We start from the raw sequence: 20250 nt of genomic DNA on the forward strand, positions 1-20250 counted from the left end.
TAATACGAACCAAGGCAACAACTCTATAGCACAGCCTAAAATACACCTTCTACAGGATTTACCACAGGTAAATAGCATTTAAATACAAGAACCGAAGTACAGGGAATGGGGATCTTCAATCCGAGTATTAGTCCTATTCAAAGGAGCACTGACCACTCGGTTATATGAGTTAGTCTTTCTGCTGTTGGTCAAGCTATGTTGGCTGAGTGGAAGCAAAATCAACTATAGCTGCTTGTCTATGTGTTTGCCAATAAAGTTAGCGTTCAAGTAAAGATTAAAATGATTAATTATTATTCAATTATATTTCTTAGACGCCGAAATATCAGTACGTGTTTACACCGATTATTTCTTAGAAATGTTCATTAATAGTGCAATAAACATTGACAATCAACGGGTCATTTCAGTTTTACGTGTGCGAGACAGAGATTTCGGTTATTGAATTCTATTTATCAGTTGAAAGAACGAAATCCTTTCCTCTCACCACTTGAAGGCATAAACTTCAAACAAAGGACTCGAAGGCAGTTTGGATGTTTGCACAAGGCATCATGTTACCCCTTGGAACGTCACGTTAAACAAAGAATTCTATTCTAAACACCCTAACCTCCATAACTCCTCACTCTTTGGTCACCGGTAGCTAGTTCACACGACTAGCCGCTTATTAACGGGAATATGGCAAATACGTATATATGCAGGATAAATTAATCAATCCCAAATAGACACCGATTTAACTGCAGAACAAATTCTAGAATTTTGAGATAGGCTCCTACATAGATAGGTTTTCCACATAATTATGTAAGGTTGACCTAGAATGAAGAACTACAGCCAACACTATCAGTGTTTGTTGATGCAAGAAACTATTTTATCAAGCACACAGTGAGACGTGTACACTCTATCAGTTCTCAACGTGTTGTGTAGTGCTCTGTTTATTTCAGACATTCACCTACCGTTCGAATGAAAAAATACTAATTTTGTAACTGATACGTAAAGTGTTTAAGTGTAGTGTTATTTACGGAATTAAGTAACAGAAAGAAAATGTCACTTGTGTGAAATTTTTTTCTATTTACTCGCATAAAGTTATGCGGTGAAAGTGAGGTAATCGAAATGAAAGAACATTAATTACAGTTTTCTCTAAAGATGCAAGGAAAAGTTCAAGGTTTGTTTAGTTTGAATAAGCTTCTTATAAATCTAACCATCTAGCTAAATTAGTTTTATTGTGTATTTATTTTATTTTTGTTAATAAAATTACAAACATACCTATATAATTTTGAATATTAATACTTCTATCACTTGAGGAAAACCGAATTATATAGATTGTTTTACAACGTAAAAAAATAATATTTAATTCCTCAAAATTGTTAATTGTCCTCCTGAATTTTGTTATTTACCTCTCTTAAAATCAACGTAAATTCATAGTTGAGAGGTGAAATTTTTATTGGAGTTAGTTATTCTAACTTCAGATTACTTCTTTTTATTAACTAGTTTATAGTTTACATCAGGATTGTTAATTCTGACAGTCCAAAATATACATTTCACTTAGTTAATACATTGTTTACCTAGGTATTTTAATAGATTTGTAATAACCTATTGCTCTCTTTGTATGAAAAAATGTATGTTTAAGTACGTATGTATATCTACTACGCCCGCAAGTATTAACTATATTTACAAATATTCGTTATTGTGGGCAATCTGACTAAAAGGGCGTAATTCCAGAAGCAAACTGCTTTTTTGAAAGAAATCCTTTAGACGCCTTGTGTTTGAATGGACTTCAACCAAAGTTAAGATAAACATAATTGAGACAGTTGGTGAGTGACATGGAACTAAAAAAAAGATACCTTAGTGCAAAGTATTGTGGTGGAAGGGACGAGGGAGACCTTGGTGTAGTACCTAACTAAATAATATTTTTTCTGTATGAAATTTAGGTTGGTAGCTATTGGAAGATTTAAGCTTCCATAGGCAGAAGGTTTTTATATGTTTCCAGTTATTTTGAGTTCTCATTATGGTGAATTAAAAAGACAGTTTTCATTGGGCTAATATTGTTAGATGCTAGGAACTTCAAAATATCGGTAACTCTGGGGCTCCGGGAGATATCAGGAGCTAAAAGATTTAAGAAGTCACGAAATTTTGTAGGCAGAAAGCCTCTAGAGAGTGGAAAACTCTAGAGGCATAGAACTCTTAGAGACAAAAGATTCCAAATTACCGTTTTATATAGGCCAAACGCTTATAGAGTTAGAGGCGTTCTATATACAACACAATTTAAAGAGGCTGAAGATTTCTCATGGCTAAAAGTGCTCATATGCCACGAATTCTTAGGGGGAAAGAAACTAGAAATTCCAACAGTTTATAAAGGCTGAAATCTTCCAGATACAAAGAGTTTTACGAGGTAATGAACTCTCAGAGATTGGAGATTCTAGAGAGAGTTTCAAAGCTTTAATATAGAAATGGTGTTCGGTAAAAGTGTTCCAATACTTTGGGATTTAGTTTTACACATAAAAAAGAACAACAAAGTTCATATGAAGGTATGTCCTAAAACCTTAAGTTTTTCGTCTATCTGTATGTATATGTTTTTTTTTTTATATAAAAGTAATGTCTTTTGAACCAGTTACGATATAGTTATGGAACTTAAGAATAGTACTAAAATTTTGTAGACTTTTTCAAAATAAAATATAAACAAAATCGTTTACCCGTTTCAGAATGGCGTCAAACATATTAAAGTTGACAGTTATCAGTTGTTTGCTGCTCCTGGCTTGTGCAAGCGTATATTCAAAGAAGTCGTGCTCTCTTATGCGTTTACAGATACTGGTGAAACTAGTACCGTTGGAGTTATTTTGAAAAATTGTTGGTATCTTTTAAAATTTTTTAAACAATGTAAAACAGCTGATACATATCAAAAGACAAAACGTTTTCTGCTCACAGCTTGTGCAAGCGTATCTTTAAAGTGGTCGTCCTTGCTTATGCCTTGACGGATTCATGGGTGCTAGATTTCGTTGAAACTAGTACCGTTGGAATTGAATTAAAATTCTCTAAATAGTTGGTGTCTAGTACATCTTTTATAACTACACTATTTTTTGTTGTTATTTGACTCGAAAAATTTACAACAGACGCCATTTTGTTAATATTAAAGAAAATAACACAATTAGTTTTTATTTTCCTCTTATCTATTCAAACCTATGGACCAGATCTGATTGCCTTAGATAAAATATTTCTAGAGATATGAATTGAAAAAAGACTAAATGGCGGATGGCGGCTAAACGACATATTTTTCGACCTATATTTATATGACTTTTTTTTCTTGAAATGGTAAATACTATCACCCACAGAAGTTTGTGACACCCTTTTAAGACCACCGCGCGCGCGCGCGTGTGTGTGTGTGTGTGTGTGTGCGCGCGCGCGCGCGCGCGCGCGTGTTATATATATTACAACACACCCAAAGGCAGTTGATCAAAACACGCAGTTGTTTTCTTGGTGTTTTATTAGCTATGTGTGCTAATATATATATACGATCTCTATATATATATACGAGATCAACATTAAGTAGACTTCTTGATACAAATGTCTTTTAATTTAGGCATTTCTTTGTTTGGAGTTTTTTTTGACGATGGAAGGATTGTGCAGGACACAGGATTGTTCCGGACATTTCCCATCGTCCAGTGATACAAAAAAATCAGTCAAACTACGTTTCGAGATCTGCAATCTGATCTCTTCTTTAGGTAAATAACTAACCCAACAAATAATTACAAACTAGGTTAAAATAAACAAATCATATCAGAGCGCTGTGGTAAGCGTTCCTGACTTAAAATAGTTCATGAATATATGTAGAAAAATATTATTTTTTTTCTAATCTAAAGGTGAACAGTAACTTTCAAACCCACCTTATAAAGTCTTTATGTCTTGATCAACGTCTTAAACCTTAAAAATTGTACGTTTTCTAACAAAAATATGTAGATTGTAAGGTTTTGTAAGCTTGGTTTAGTTTAAGATTAAGCTTGTGACATACTATGAGCAAGGGTTGCTGTGAGAGGATTTAATAATAGGTTAGATTGGCAGTACAAATACCCTCAAATGAGCCAACACATATTTTATTTTGACAACATCTCTTTAACTTAATTAAAAATTTTAATTGACAATTGATTGGGTCAACCGATATATTAAGCACAAATTTTAATGTCTTAATACTTTGAAGACATATTTAATATTAAATTATTCATTACAATTGATTTTAAATTATTTCTTTATAACATTTACTAGTAATTTTGTAGTGTTGCAATAATTATGAGTTCATGGAATAACGTGAGAAACTTTCTTTTAAATAGCTAAACATTGACATAAATTTACATTTTCGAAATTGTGAACAACTAAATGGATATGGAATTGAAAATGATTAATGAACCCTAAAATATACTAAGTTCTTAAAATTACTTACATTTTATTCCACTTCACACTTATTACGCCTAGAGATATTTTTCCGCACACGAACACAAACACTCCCGAACTTCACTTTTCGAATTCCCGGCCTCGACTTCCACCTCTCCTCCTTGTTCTTCAGTTTTGATGTTCTTCTCCCGCCAGCTCATTGACCACGCCTCTGCCAAATCTCTCCATCATAATTGGTGAGTAACAATTTTTCATATCAGCATGGCTGTCCCTTACATTGTCGCACGGTTTTTACAAATAAGCATTTCCGCTGCTTAAGCAAGCATTTCCTGTTTGTTCACCATCGGCGTCTGGGCGGATGTGCGTATCCAGTTACATCCGGAGGATGTTTGTATCGAATTGTAATACAAGACTTCCTTTCCAGCAACTATCTGTACATTGATTCTATGAATTTTATATTACTAATAATTACATAAGTCTTACATTCCCCTGGCTTAATGACGATTCTACCTACGAATCGTACTTATTGTCTAATTTAGGTTATCCATTGGGTAGTCACGTTCATGTACTGTAGGCTTCAGGAATTTTATTTTGATGTTGTTAATGTGGATGAAGTAGAGGTCTATAAAAAGAAGTAGTGTTATTATAGAAGTCCAGGCTAATAAAATGAGTTCCATGTTGTTTACTATGTTTTTGTCGTCGTGCTTTAGCTGGAAGTGGTGTTGTCTTTGTAGATTGTGAACAAAGCAGGTGTATGCGCAGGTAGCTCGGAGAGTAGGTAGTGTTGTTGTGTTGAGAATGCTGTGTAGACATCTTCCTTGTTGTCTGCCAAGTCATGTATTTGGTGTTCTGTCGCAATGTCACAACACCATTCGAAGAAATCTCCGACGAACGTGAGCGATCTTCTGTTTCTATCTGGTTGCTGTCTTTGGATGAATGGGAGGTGTTCTGCTACCATTTGTTGATGTATGAGGGTTTCTAATGTGGAAAGGTTGCTCTGTATCTTGCAATAGGTTTGGGAGTTGTTGAGGTTTTAGGGCAGAAATTTAGAGAGGGTTCGTTTTTAGGTAAATTTTGCTGTGTGTTGAAAGGAATTTTGTATTACTAATAATTACATAAGTCTTACAAGATGCTAAATTTGATGTTTCTTGTTCTAGGACCAATTGAGGATGTGGATTTTGAAAAAGCTATGGAAATTGCAGGTAAGTAAGATTTTGTGGTCGTACATTTACAAGTGTAAATGATTCTCAAAAACATGGACCTATACTTCTTAATGATAAAATTCGTCGTCTTTACGAATAAAGAAAGTGTGAGTTGGCCATTAGGGCTCAGACTCGCCTAGTTGGAATGTTAAGAAAGTATCATAGTTTGAGTAAAATATTTTAAAGTAGTATATTATAATTTAATGAAAATCTTGCTAATACGAGTAAAATTTATGGAACAGATTTAACTCAGATTAAGACATTGCATGAAGCCATTCTGTTGATTCGAAGCGAATGAAGGAAAAATAAAAAGCAGGTTATCTCTCGCTAATACCCCATACATATTCTGTTAGTAGCATGTACGAATCAATAAGTGACTAATGTGGGGTTTAGATATCCATTTCTGTAGTCTTTTATGTTACTTCAAATGTATTACCATTGAAATTAATCCGAGTATCTTATGAGAAACGTATCGGTGAAGGAACAAATTCATAAACATAAGCATGTGGAGTTATGTTGGATATTATCCTCTACAATCCAACCATATTTAACTGTTCGTCATCTAATATAATCAATAATCCTGCATCAGCTGATATTGTTTTAAACTTAAAAGACCGTCTAACGCTTTCGAGAACTATTGAAACTAGAAATACGCTTCAATGTTTGAGTTCTTTATACCGAGTTCTTTATAGCGAGAATCAACTTAGTAATAATACAAAATAAAAATGGTAAACCGAAATAATATGTAATATACCATACCAGATGGTACCATATGGTATCTGTATGTGTAGTTCCTTATCTTAATACTGTAAGATTTAAGGCAACCTGTATAAAATTAGCTTAAATATAGAAAAAGGAACAGTGTTTTATTTAAAACAAACAAATTGAAAAATCAGATGCCAAGCATAAACACACTGCAGCAATGGCTTATGGGCCGTCTGCTGGGTAGGCTATCACAACGTGAAAAGTGTCAGTATTGTTTATTTTGAAGATTTAAACAAAAGCAAAACATCATCTTCCAAATACTGAAAAGTATAAAATTATAAATTAAAATATTCATTTGCATTAAATTTAAAATTAAATGTAAATTAATAAAATACTAATAAAGATGCTTCAAAAAATATTATTAATAATATATAAAGTTGCAATGACGACTACCGCATTGGATAAAACTATTGTAACCACATCCTATAACTTGCACACATAATTAAAATTAAAAACACAAGACACTACTTAAAAGTTTCACATGTTGCTTTTTAAAATAATAACAACAAAGTAATAAGAGTAGCTTGTTAAATGTGCTAAAGAGTGGTGAGGTGGCTTTAAGATGTAAGATATTAAAATCTCGTAAATAAACGTTTGTTAAAGGTTAAATTCCTATACCAAATCCCATATTTTTTCCAAGCCTTTCATAAACTCTGACAAGACCCGCCAATCCCCCTTGTTTATCATGCTAATATATTCATCTCAATTCAATAACCTAGAACCAAACCAAAACGTTCTATCTTTGGCTAAAATCGGACATTTACACATAAAATGAAAGACTGTTTCATTTTTCTGAAGGTTACAAAGATAACAATCAAAGCTTCCTTGTTTTAAAGAAGGTTTAAAATTCAAATCGACTGGTTTAGCTCTAACTTTAGTTACCCATAATATGGTGGCGATATCATAACATTCACAAAAAAAAAAACTCCCGGCGTCGTCGGATCAAGGTCAAGAGCTAAATATTGCTGATGATAAGGCGATGTTATCGCTCTTCCAGCACAATCTGCCCACCACCTGCTTCTCACTCCCTCTGCCACGCGTATGCTGATGTTCTTTATATTATATATTAAAACCACAGCTGTGTGGTTTTAATTAATTGCTATTACGTAGTAACATTTTTATCAACGTTAAAATTTATGCCAAAGGCTTTCTATTGTTTATACCAAGGTAATTTTTAATCAATTTTTTGTTATTGCTAAAATGTGTGGTAGCTTGTTTTAAATCATCCAAAGAACTTTGCAAATGTAATTTAGATCCAATGTTATGGCATCATATACCAACCTATCTAATTTTGGTTTCAGATAGATCACATAATGTGGGAAATTATGTGGTAGACGTATAATTTTCCTAGTAAAAGAAACCTTAGTACAGATCCTACCACTTCACTTTCGACGTGTCCCCACACCTATCCTCCATAACACAAAACAATCGTACCACTGAGTCAGAACACAAAAGCTTAGGACTTAGTGGCATCCATTTATTGGCTATTAAATGGTTCCAAACTAAATTTAAAGCAGTTTTCGCCACCTTAGCTTTCTGATTTACACGGGAATTTCAGGGCAGAGAGCTAGTCAATACCTTACCCAAATATATACAAATGATCAAAACCCCATCCTGATCTTCATGTTTGGATGGTTAACGAAATCGTCCACGGTAACAAAAAAAAGATTGAACATTAGGACTTGTAAAATATAATAAAGCGCGTAAGATCATAATCCGAAACATATTTGAGTGGCTAGGGTGGATACAAGTTTTTCTTGCCTTTCCGGTATCGAATATTGTTTTTGAATGATTTTAGCCCGATTTCCTTTTGAGAGCTTGCTACTAACAATTTGAAATTGTTAAATATATCTTTAATAATAATATGTGATCAATAAGAATGTTAACATAGAGCGAGTAATTTATTCCTCGATGACCAGGATATGGGAAATTCAGTGCGTTTGTGATTCTGGTGAGTGGACTGAGTCTATGTGTCCCAATGTTGGGTGCTATGGACGTCTCCTACCTGCTACCTACAGCCCAATGTGACCTGGACCTTAGCTCTGAGCGCAAGGGTCTCCTAGGATCTGCCTACTTCATAGGTGATGTATATTATTTCAGTACAGAGAGGGTGGGTTACAGGTTATTTATACTGGCTCTTGTATATTTTAAGGTATTTGTGATTGTTACAAGAAAAGAACCATTATGGTTCTTTATTTTTTACCATTATGGTTTTACTTTATTTTGTTGTGCACATTGAGCACTCCAGTATTCGCGGTACTAGAAGTTCAGAGATTAGAACGTGATCATAAAGCAGTTCGAATGTACAGAATTTATAACCTGGAGTTATCACCTTCTTCGTATTTGATTACAGTCACTTAAAATGCAGAAGTTTCGTGCAACTCTGTACAACACGTATTTTTTATTTACGTGATGTATGTACAGCTTTAGAGTCAGTTATATTTTAAACCAGCACTTACGTTAGAATATTAATTTAAGTATTACAAAATAATTCTATTGTTAGTTTTAATCCATTCGAATCTTCCTGCTGTCAGATTTTAGTTATATTCATTCATAGTTGAGAGAGGACCTGAAGTCATTTATATAAAATTTAATATTCCAATTTACACAGTAACAAAGACATAGTATGTGAAAATTAAGACATTAGTGATGTAATGTACTTTATCACTAATATTCATATGTAGTCAACTAATATTGGAGTAGAATGAGATAAAGTAATTCAAAATATTTATTGCTGTCAAATTGTAATGCTAAATATGATATGTTTGTATGGTTAAGTATTGTAATTAATCCGTACACATTTGTTTTAACTTGGTGACTGGATTACGATTGCAAGACATTCCAGGACAATATTATGAGGATATAAAGTTTCCAAAACTGTCATCCTAGTTTTCTAGTTCACACATTGACCTACGCGTGGCTGTGGTGACCCTATACCGCGAATGGAACTATCTAATCATACATTTTTTTTGCGGTAGCATTTATTCGTTTCATCGATTCTTTAGTATTTTGTAAATTTAAACTTATAAACTTGTGGTTTAGTCGAAGTGTTAAACTTTAGATTGTCATCACTACACCGTTTTTAAAAACAAAATATTGTACAATTTAAATTTAAACCTCAATTTTTGCTTTATTCTCTAAGAATTATACAGATGTTATAAACGTTTCCTGTTTATACTTGTTACGGAATAAATTGCCGACATTAAGAACACGATTCACAGTATACCTAACTGACTACCAAGTCAAAGTCGATATTAAATATTATTCTATATTAGTAATTCTTCAATCCTGATGTATTACATGCTTTCAGCAATAAAATATATCCCAAACTTTGCAGCGAGTGCTACTATAGATTTGAATTTGGCGCGTAGTCTATCAGTAATCGCGAACACGATAGTCAGCTGCGTCGACCTTTAGACAATAGTTTTAATAATGGGAGCCTCCTACTATCGGGAATTCTACTGGACAGGTTCTGGTAGGATGATTCCTGTCTAGGCTAGCAAGCGGAGAGCGGGGGTTATGTCGGAGTCGTTGTGCGGCTATCGGGTAGAGTATACCAGGTAGAAGTGTATGTGCATTGTCTATTCTTAAGTATAATTGTTAGGGATCTTTCGGAACCGTATCTAAATATTAGTTTATCTTTTCTCATCAAAGCTGGTTGGGTTTGGATAGGGGAAATCTAGTGGCGGATCCACGGTTAATTATCAGTCCTCTAGAAGGGTGCTCTCTTCCGGTCGCGTCGACACGAGGTTGCAACTTAAACTTTAATGATTAAATTTTATTTAAATTGGAATAAAAACTAAAAGAAGTTCTATTTACGTTGAGAAGCTACAAAATACAACTGTAGCATTGGAATAATGGATGAGAACCTATAGTCACGTAAAATGTTATTTTAACAATGAAACTTTCTTGCAGGTATAATCGCAGCTTCACACCTCTCAGGTTTCCTAGCCGACACTCGGGGGAGAAGATACATCCTCGTGAGGGGAACTTCATTAAATGTGATTGTTTACATTTTCGGATCTATGGCTCCAAATGTTTGGTTATTTGTCCTCCTTAAAATACTATCTGGTGCACTGTAAGTAACATTTAGAGTGGTATACCTTTTAAATGTAAAATTAAGATGATTGTCGTCTAACATAAGTTATACAAGTTAACGTGATACTGCTTTTTATGATTTATGATGTTTTCAAATAACCAAAAACATTTCGATTTCAAAATGAGGATTATAAAAGTTATAAATGTTATATGTTATGTTATTTCAACTAACGAAAAGAACATGAGGGAACAACTCATAATACTTAACCCTACAGGACGTTTGCGCTGTTTCCGGAGCAACAGGGCATTCAAGATGGGTGAGGTTGAGAGTAGGGGCCGATTCCGGTCTAGATCCTATTAGGAGGGTAACGAACATTATTCCAAACTTTTCCCTTTGAAAGAAGGGAAAGCTAGCCCTGTTCCAGCCTCTTCCACTCCAAGAAAACACGGGAACGAGATTACACCGTCGTGTATAGACTTGAAAACACTTTGGTACTTTTGGATTAAACGGAGGTCGCCTACTCAGAGCACGCCACGGCTGTTATGTATAGGCAAATGTACTGTATTATTGTAGAATGTGTTTGTTTATCACTGTACGATAGTTATCAAGATCAGGGAAGTTATGTCACCGCTTCGAGTCGGTCAAGGTCATTAGCCGGCATGTGGCACCGTGTAGCTCGTTATGAATCGCTCTTACCGCTCGTTATATCTTGTTATATTTGTAGCTCACTCAAGCATTCGTGATCAGACTCTATAGAATTTTTATATTTTACTGAGCGGTATTATCTCGAAGAATGTTTTTAGTTCGTCGCTGTGATGACCGAAGGCATTATTGTTAGCCCGTTCAATTTATAGTTCCTTTTACGACGGGTTTCTTAAAATCTTTTGGGCTTTCCGACACTTATAAAAGCCGCAGTGTGCTCTGAATGGGTAGCTTCCGTTTAATCAGAGAGTGCCAAAACGTTTAACGATAGGAGTAACCCGCTTACAATTATCATTAAATGTTCTGAATCCTACGCAATAAATCAAACATATAGTCCAGCCCTTTTTACCCCAATATCTTGACATTTGCGGTTGGTGAGTGCTCCTAGACATTTATTAGGCTGCCCACATTTAAGCAACATTTTGGTGTATGCTGTACTTAGTATAGGTTCTGGGTGTTGTGACCCCTTTTGTGGGTATTCTAAGATTTACATAACGTTATATTTTCTTGTAATTTCTAAAAATTTGAACTAAATTTTTGTTTAACTTTTGCTAACTTATATTAAATGTATCTTTTTACAACGCATTGATACCCTAGAAGGACTTCTAGTATTATTTACGTTCCCTTTCACTTTTCTTCCATTTCGGGAAGATGAGAAGAGCTTTTAATCAGGAGTTACAGTTGCATTAACAACAAATCCTTACATTTTGTTCATCCAAGGGGAGATATGGTCCAGAAGTCGAAAGCTAATTTACATTGTATAAGCTCACCACCTGGTTTATCTTTAAATCGATAGCGAAATGTCTCGTAAGACAGAAATCGATTGCCAGCCGATTTAGTTTTCGTGGAGGTGGAAATGGAAGAGTATCGAAAAGGCTGAAAATTAAAAGGTATTTTTTTCTCCGAACATATTTCTTATCTTTTTCCTTTCAAACTTAAAAAGATCGTCACACAAGTAATAATTATTCACTAGCAGACAACTAGAAAAGATTGACATTCACCATACTCAACCAAATAGTCGGACTGCAAATGGTGAGGTGATTGATTTAACATTTATTTACGTTTATGACTGTTGATTTGAAGTGTAGAAGCTAAGAAAAATACAGTCTAAGAAAAAATTATAATCTTGTTGTTGACAAAATACGTGGACTCAATAAAATGGACATATGCCTGTATTAGTGTGGAAACACTTTATATTACTAGGAGCTACATATACAAGTACAGTAATAAATAAAATGATATGAGTTACATTATCATCATGTCACCAAAGAAACTGATAACTTTTCTAAATTAGTGTGTCAGTGCGCGCGTATGTTGAATTATGTAAGCAAAATACTGAATACTGATTCCATGTAAAATTTCCGTATAATTGGTCCCGTAGTTTTTATGTAATTGATTAAAAACACACACACACACACACACACACACACAGACAGACATCATTAGATTTTTATATAACATTAGTATAGATTGAAAGAGCGTGTTACTCCTATCCAACTGTTTTATGTAAATATTTTTTATGTCAGCATAACAATGTCAATTTAACCACTATTTTCAATTTGTTTACATTTATAGTGTTAAAACAGAGTAACCTTGAGAGTAATATAACTTCTTATTTCAACCCCTTATTTACTTCTTATTTTTTTACCTTTTCTGCAATGACTGTTTAGCACAGAGTAAGAAATTATACAGATAAGATAATTAAATGCTTTGGTAAAAAAATAAAATTTTTAGAGTGCATTTTAGGAAACATTAAATATGCATTGCTTGGTCAGTACTGTAATGAAGAAATCATCATCTAACTTTTGCTATATATTTAAAGCGCGTTTTAGTTGTCTTTTGACAGACGTAGAGTACTCAAGTATGCAATTATGTATATTTATATGTGTATATATATATATATATATATATATATATATTATATATATATATATATATATATATATATATATATATATATATATTATAGTGTATATTTTCTTGAACGGAGAAACAAAGACAAAATCAGCTATGGAACAATAAATAATCATAAACTGTAATGAATATAAATGTACGCTTTATGGCATATTATAATAATCATGGCAATAAGGGTAATTAAAAATTTGCGTATGAAATATAATTAACTTTCTAGCGAATTGCTCATACACGTCCAAAGCCTACGTTAACACTCAAACTGCTATGAACACTGCTCTGTAAACAGATATATAAACATATCACTTCTAGTAACTATTTGGAAATTAAATTCAATAGAGTTGTTGAATCTGGTGTCTAGTTAATGCACAAAATACAACATTACCCAAGTATTAAATACCATAAATAACAAACACTACTTACATTGTTCATAGTGAAGTAATCAATAAGGGTACAGAAAAACATAATAGTTTATAAAAGATCCAGTGTCTGTTTTGAACTTGTTTCTCCCTAACCAAGGTGTTGCCCAGGTGTGCCTCTGTCCTAACTGCTATGCTGCCGCTCCTGGGAGAGCTCGTCCCCCGCAGGAGAGGTTCTCAAGCCGTGCTGGTGGCCATGTCCTTCTCTTCTCTGTATCTCCTGTATTCTTCTTGTATGTTATTAATAACTAAGTTTTATTTCCCCCTATATAACGATAACGTTACAGTCCTGTGTGCTTTTACAAATTCTCTTTCTTTTAGAGTCATTATAACGACTTGGATTGTTGATCTTAATATTCCAGAGTATTAATATATAAATCATCAATAATACATCCAAGACGATATAAAATATTTTTTGATTAGTAAAGATCCTAGTGAATATTAAGTACAATGTATTACTAAAATTGTTAACTATTAAATATTATCTGGTTTGTCTAAAATAAAAATCACAGTTCTAAATGAAAACAATGGATTTATTTTTAACTGGCAAATTAATAAGTTCAACGTTTCAGAATTTTTATCACTCTATTTTCCACAAAGAATTGACAAACCTTTTAGTAAATTTAAAAATTCCTTTGGCAAGAAATAAAAATATTAATCAAATTATCAAACTAAAAATCAGAGCTCTCTTCTAAAATAAAATAATAAAGTTTTAAAATAAAATGATGAAATACCACTTGGAAATAATAAAAATAAAAATGTTCACTTCTAAGTTCACTCAAAATACAAAATAAAATTTCAACTTCTCTTTACACTATTTGAACCTTAACTTTCAAGTCTCTGCAATTCAGATTACAACTCTCTCTCTCTAACAATTATAAAGTTCAATTAATTTTCAATTAATAATTCACAATAAACAGTTCCAGTTAAATATTAATAAATTACTACTTTTTCAAATCTCAATTAAAGTTATTAACAAAGTTCAATTTTAATTCACTTCTCTTGCAAGCATGAACCAAATGTAACTTGTATGATTCCATTATGCTCTATTGTTCTTCGAGAATAAGTTATTCAGATTGCTCTGTAGTTTCTATGAATTTAATTTTTTCCTATAAAAAAGACAACAAAATTAATTTAATATCAGATCAAGAAGACTTTTTCAATAAAACGTACAATAAATTTGGTGCTTACCTCAAAATCACTCGCGGAAAAAAAATTTAAGAAATACGGCGCACTGCAATTAACTTTACTCACGAAAATAACCAAAAGAAGGGCGAAAATTATGAGCGTGCGCTTAAATACTTCCCTTTCCAATCACCTTTGCAGGACATCAGTGGAGCTCTCTCATTGGTCCAGCTGTATCAAACCAGGAGAACAATACTCACAATAAGACAAGTTCTAATCAATTCAAGGCAGTCAACCTGCCTTCCTAACAATTTAAAACTACCAGTGCTAACTTGCCAAAGGATTACATGTTCGATTTTACCCTGACATTTCACAATCTAATCTAAAATTAAGTCCCAATATTTCGATCCCAAAATTTTTATTTAATTTAAGTTTTAATTAAAAAAATAAAATAATGTAGCTTTAAAAACGCTACAGTCATCTAATATAAAAGGTGTTATTTTTTTTTTTAGAAAACTTGGTTACTGAAGAAGTTTGCAAATCCATTAAAGTCTAAAGGCATAGTGGTCAAATGAGACAATTTAGTAAAATTTGTACATAAATGGGTACATTGGATAATAGTTCAATTTTTAAATAAAGAGTGGTTGCCTTCATGACACAATCGGCGTATTTCTACATAGGAATACCAAATGCTAAAAATAAACAGCTCCTTATAAACAAGTCTGCTGTTGTTTTAACATCACTGTCTTAATGGCAACTGTAGTTCCACGTATTGAAGAATAGTATCACTATTATGGTAATATTCAAGTGAGCCAAGTTTTATTTATTATGACGCTAATGTATTTAAAAGAAATCAATATTGATCTAGAATCCATTAAAACAATTTCGACAGACTATTTTATATTGTCCTAAAAGTCATGTGGCATTTATCATAAAAGTATCCAGAAAAGGAGAATGGTTAGCCACTCAGGGAACTCATAGCTGTCCCTGTGTTAATGTTTTAGATGTTTACAATTTTCAGTGATTGGGTGGCTGATCCTAGGAGATGAATGGACGATCAACCTTTACCTCCTAAACTTTACTCCTTGGAGGCTGTTCTACCTGTTGTGCTGCTTCCCCAGCCTCCTCTCCGCCACCCTCCTTCTTCTCATTCCAGAGAGTCCCAGGTTTCTGCTAGCCAGTAACAACGAAGATGCGCTAAAGGTTCTCAGGAAGATATACTCATATAATACAGGAAACGAAGCTGAATCCTACCCAGTAAGTCTATATACATTCAAATAATTAATTAGAATAAGATTCATCGGATATGTATGAAAAGAAAATTTACAATAGTTTGTAAGTAATAAACTTGATTAGTAATATAAAATGTCGATTAAAAATGTAAAGAACGATCCAGTTTTAACATTTAGTCGTGCAAAAGTTAAAACTTACACAAAGTCAATTTTACCCAAATACTAATCTAAAAATGAATCAAGTAGGCAAATCAAATATTCCAGCTATTAAAAATAAGATAAAGTGATTGGATACTGGCATAATGCTAAAATATAATAGAGTTCAGTAATCTTATATTCACATAATCAGGTTTCTATAACTGTATATAATATTTTAAATATGCAACAAATACTAGTTGGAGTAGAAACATTCAGGGGACAAACAATGTATTCACTTATTGTTGGTACTCATTAGACCCGATTAGATACTAATAGGACTTTTATTAACTTTTATACACATCAATTTGTATTGTTCAAGGAAGTAAATGATACACCGTCTTGTGTAAGTAAGTAAAAATCGTGCAACCTGCTCAAGCTCTGATGGTTTATTCCCAGGTGCAATCAGTGACCAAGAACGCTGATGAGGCCAGTTCTCCCGAGGGAGCAGCCGGGTTACTACGCCACATCCTCGACCAGACACTGCCATTGTTCAAATCTCCTCACCTCAGGAATACTATTCTTTGCAATATGCTTTCATTCATTTTCTTTCTTTGGTATGTGAATAATTGATTTATGAGTAAAGGCTTAAATAATTAAAAGTATAGATTGTTGATTTATCTGTCACTAGTGACGAGTATGCAACATACAAATATTCTTCAGATTCAAAATACAAATCAATTTGTGATCAAAGAACCACATTGTATAGGAATTTTGTATTACATAGTTCATAGAAAAGACTGACTAGTCTGAAAATGTAAATTATTATGTTTTGTGTCTGATGTAAACGCCTTTTTATTAAGCCTTTTTTTTGATTTGGTGAATTTTCGTGTGTTCATCCAGTTAACGCTAAAACATATCACATCTGAAGGCATTAAACATCATAATTGTTACAGCCACGACACGAAGCTACTTTGGCTGCCCGAGATTACCAACCGTATGACCTTCTATAATGACTTGTCTCAGCAATCGGCCTGTTTCTGTGAAATGGTGGAGTCTAAGGTAAACTCCCAACCAAACACTAGTATTTTTACGTAGAGGGAATGTATTTACGCACAGAGTGTGAGTCTGGGGCTCGCCCCGTTCAACACGGGAAATACCCACTAAACCCTCTACGGGCGGTAACCTTTTTCTGGATTGCTACATGTGTGGCCGAGTGTACTGCAAAGCAGAGCCGTGCTACTTTTATGGAGCCTAAGTAAGAGTCAGTCAGGCAACCCTCTTCTCGTTTCACGCAAAGGACAACGTGGACGAACGCGGAAACGGTCTTCCACGTGTTCTTGCATCGCTGCATTGTCCCCACCATGATTTCTGGAGAGACATCACTGATAGTAGAGACACGCGTTCTTCTGTGTTCGGTGAAACACCCGCACTCGAAGAACGAATGACGAGCGTCATCATCATCCTCTAGGCAGTCCCTCATCGAGGTGACCTTACCTTCCCCATCCGGTGCAGGTACTTCCTAAAGTAGCCGTGCCCCATCAGGAACTGACACATGTAAAAGTTAATCTCCCCGTGGCCGCGGCTTCTGATGAGACGAAAGGTCCAAAGACTGTCTTACGTAGGGTGCCAAACGTTCATGGTTTATCTCCTCGCTGTTCCCGACGCTTCTTGTCACCCCTGCTCGGAGACAAGGCGAAAGATCGTTCGTCTCCCAACGGTGAGCAGGTCGAGGGCAATGACTCCGACCACAACCATGACCGCCGCACCCGACACCGTGGAGGAAGCACTAGGGTAGCTAGGCGCTTCTCTCCACTGGACTTCCATCACTTGCTTATTATACATATTGGTCCTAATAACACCCACCTACACCTCTGCACTATACAGAAGTGTGGCATTTAAAGATGGACGTAAGGAGATGTCTATGGCTTGTTCTAGAGCCACCTACATTTCCCATCAACCAGCTGAGTGACATTACAACCTTAGTGCCTTGTCGCACACCATCTAGTATTCTCAGTACTAAAAGCGGTAATCGAGCATCACACCCAGATACTTGGCTGCAGTCTTTGTCTGAATTCAGACGCTACCCACAGTCATGGAAATCACAGTGGGTATTCTCTGTCGAGTGAGCATGGCGATCTCGTTCTTTGCGACCACCAGCTCGAGACCGAGAGGTGACCAGAATCATCACTTGGTTATGGCGTAACTGAGCCAACTCTGCAGTCCTAGCAGTAATGAATGCGGCTACGTCATCTTCCCATCAGGAAACCAAGAACAAATCGAGCGGCATCTCAAGGAGCAGCAGACCATCGTAAGAGACATACCAGAGGTCAAGGCCGAGAATCGACCCTGCTCCGCTTCGGCTGTGACGATCCTCGATCCTGCCTTCTTCGGTCTCGTATGACAGTTGACGGTCCCTCAGATGGCTCTGCACAACTACCAGGAGATAGTCGGGCACTCTGAAGTTCCACTGCAAAGACCCTATAATGTTAATCTAACGAGCAAAGTGTAATGCAATCTTTATGTCTAGGGCGACCGACATCCCTGTCAACCGAGCCTAATGATTGAAGGTGAACAGCGCCGATCACTTCCATGATGACAGTCAAGGTAGAGTGCCCCTTCGAAAGACGTGCTGCCGATAGGACAAGACCAAGGCGGCTTTGAATCCAAACACCAGTATCAATGTCAGCTGTCAAGTCGGCATGATTGTTACAGCCACGACACGATGCTACTTTGGCTGCCCGAGATTACCAACCGTATGGCCTTCTATGATGACTCGTCTCAGCAACCAGCCTGTTTCTGTGAAATGTTGGAGTCTGAAGTAGAATACAAGCCAAACACCAGTATCAATGTCAGCTGTCAAGTCGATATGATTGTTACAGCCACGACACGATGCTACTTTGGCTGCCCGAGATTACCAACCGTATGGCCTTCTATGATGACTCGTCTCAGCAACCGGCCTGTTTCTGTGAAATGGTGGAGTCTGAAGTAGACTACAAGCCAAACACCAGTATCAATGTGAGCTGTCAAGATGATGTACAAGATGATGTGTTTATCCCCAACATCATCCTTGGAGTTGCCCATCCCACCGCTTTGCTGGCCGGTAGCTTCCTGGTCCGGCTGGTCGATCGAAGACTGAGCATGGGTGAGGAACCTTACACTCTAAATAAATTTGGGTGCATTAGTAATGTTCAACCTGACAACTGTACGTCCACCGATCAGTTACAGTGACTGAACAAGGAACAAGCTATGCCAACTGCCATGATTGTAACAACAACGTGGACACAAATATTTTGCTATGTCAATTTTATTTTACCATCAGTAATTCCATAGAATAATTAATCAAAATTTTCCTATTTATTTAAATGTTATATTAGATTTAATATTTCACCTTTATTTTTATTGGTTACTTATTAGTATGGGCGGCTTTAATAGCTTTATTTCGTTTAGTAGTCGGTTGGGATTAATCTTTTTCATTAAATTACGTTGAGATTAATTTAATGTTGAGAAGTTTTGATTGGATTTGATGTTGCAATTATTTTACCGTTCAAAAGTTTGACGATATTTTTCATTTTTGTAACTATATTTTGTAGTAACATCTTTGAATGCAATGTTATTCCAACCATTAGTGATATTTTGGTCCAACTGGATTATATATTATTTAACCTAATTGATAAGAGTAACGGAACAGATTAAAAGTCTTAAATAGAACTATGTGTACTTACAACTGAAGCTATTTGTGATCGTCATTGCTTGCGTCACACATACTGTAGGTCGGTGAATTTTACACACAACTTGCATTTTATGTGTTTACAATTACGTATTTTTATACTGCTGTTATAATTTATATCTCTCACAATCGTATAAGCATTCAAATTACAGGGTCAAATTACAATTCTCTTAATCAATAAATTTTCCTTTTGTAGTAATTAAAAATGACAGCGGTTTTAAATGAGTCAATTCCTCCATAGTCAAAAGGAAAATTTTCAGTATTATATATTTCAAGATTAAGCCACTTTAACTTTTCTCTGTTAAATTGGAAAATTTTGTATTAAACCATTTCTAAATTTATACACTCTCTGTATCATTATGTTTTTAAATGTGCTATGATGTTTACAGCGATATTTATGACTCTATGCAGTTTGATGATCCTTCTTGTCACTCTGATGCCGACTTCCCTGCCGATCACCCTCTTACTGACGGGTTTCCCAATCCTGATGTCGGTGTGCAACAGTATGACGTCCAGCATCACCATTGAGATCTTTCCTGCGTGTATTAGGTGACTTTGTAAGCAGAATTCACAGTTCTGCAGAATATTTAGACATGGTTTTAGTACTTTTAGAAACGTT

General features: G+C 34.9%; 1 protein-coding gene across 1 annotated transcript; it reads left to right on the top strand.

The window, feature by feature from the left end:
* Positions 1 to 915: 915 nt before the first annotated feature.
* Positions 916 to 19035, top strand: LOC124365948 (synaptic vesicle glycoprotein 2B-like). Its single transcript, XM_046822096.1, has 8 exons — positions 916 to 1153; positions 5529 to 5573; positions 8258 to 8419; positions 10254 to 10416; positions 13521 to 13642; positions 15556 to 15791; positions 16361 to 16518; positions 18617 to 19035. Exons 1-8 carry the CDS (start codon positions 1135 to 1137, stop codon positions 18891 to 18893), a joined length of 1182 nt encoding a protein of 393 aa, XP_046678052.1. The 5' UTR covers positions 916 to 1134; the 3' UTR covers positions 18894 to 19035.
* The last annotated feature ends 1215 nt before the right edge of the window (positions 19036 to 20250 follow it).

This window comes from Homalodisca vitripennis, chromosome 1 (assembly GCF_021130785.1).
Source record: "Homalodisca vitripennis isolate AUS2020 chromosome 1, UT_GWSS_2.1, whole genome shotgun sequence".
NCBI lineage: Eukaryota > Metazoa > Arthropoda > Insecta > Hemiptera > Cicadellidae > Homalodisca > Homalodisca vitripennis.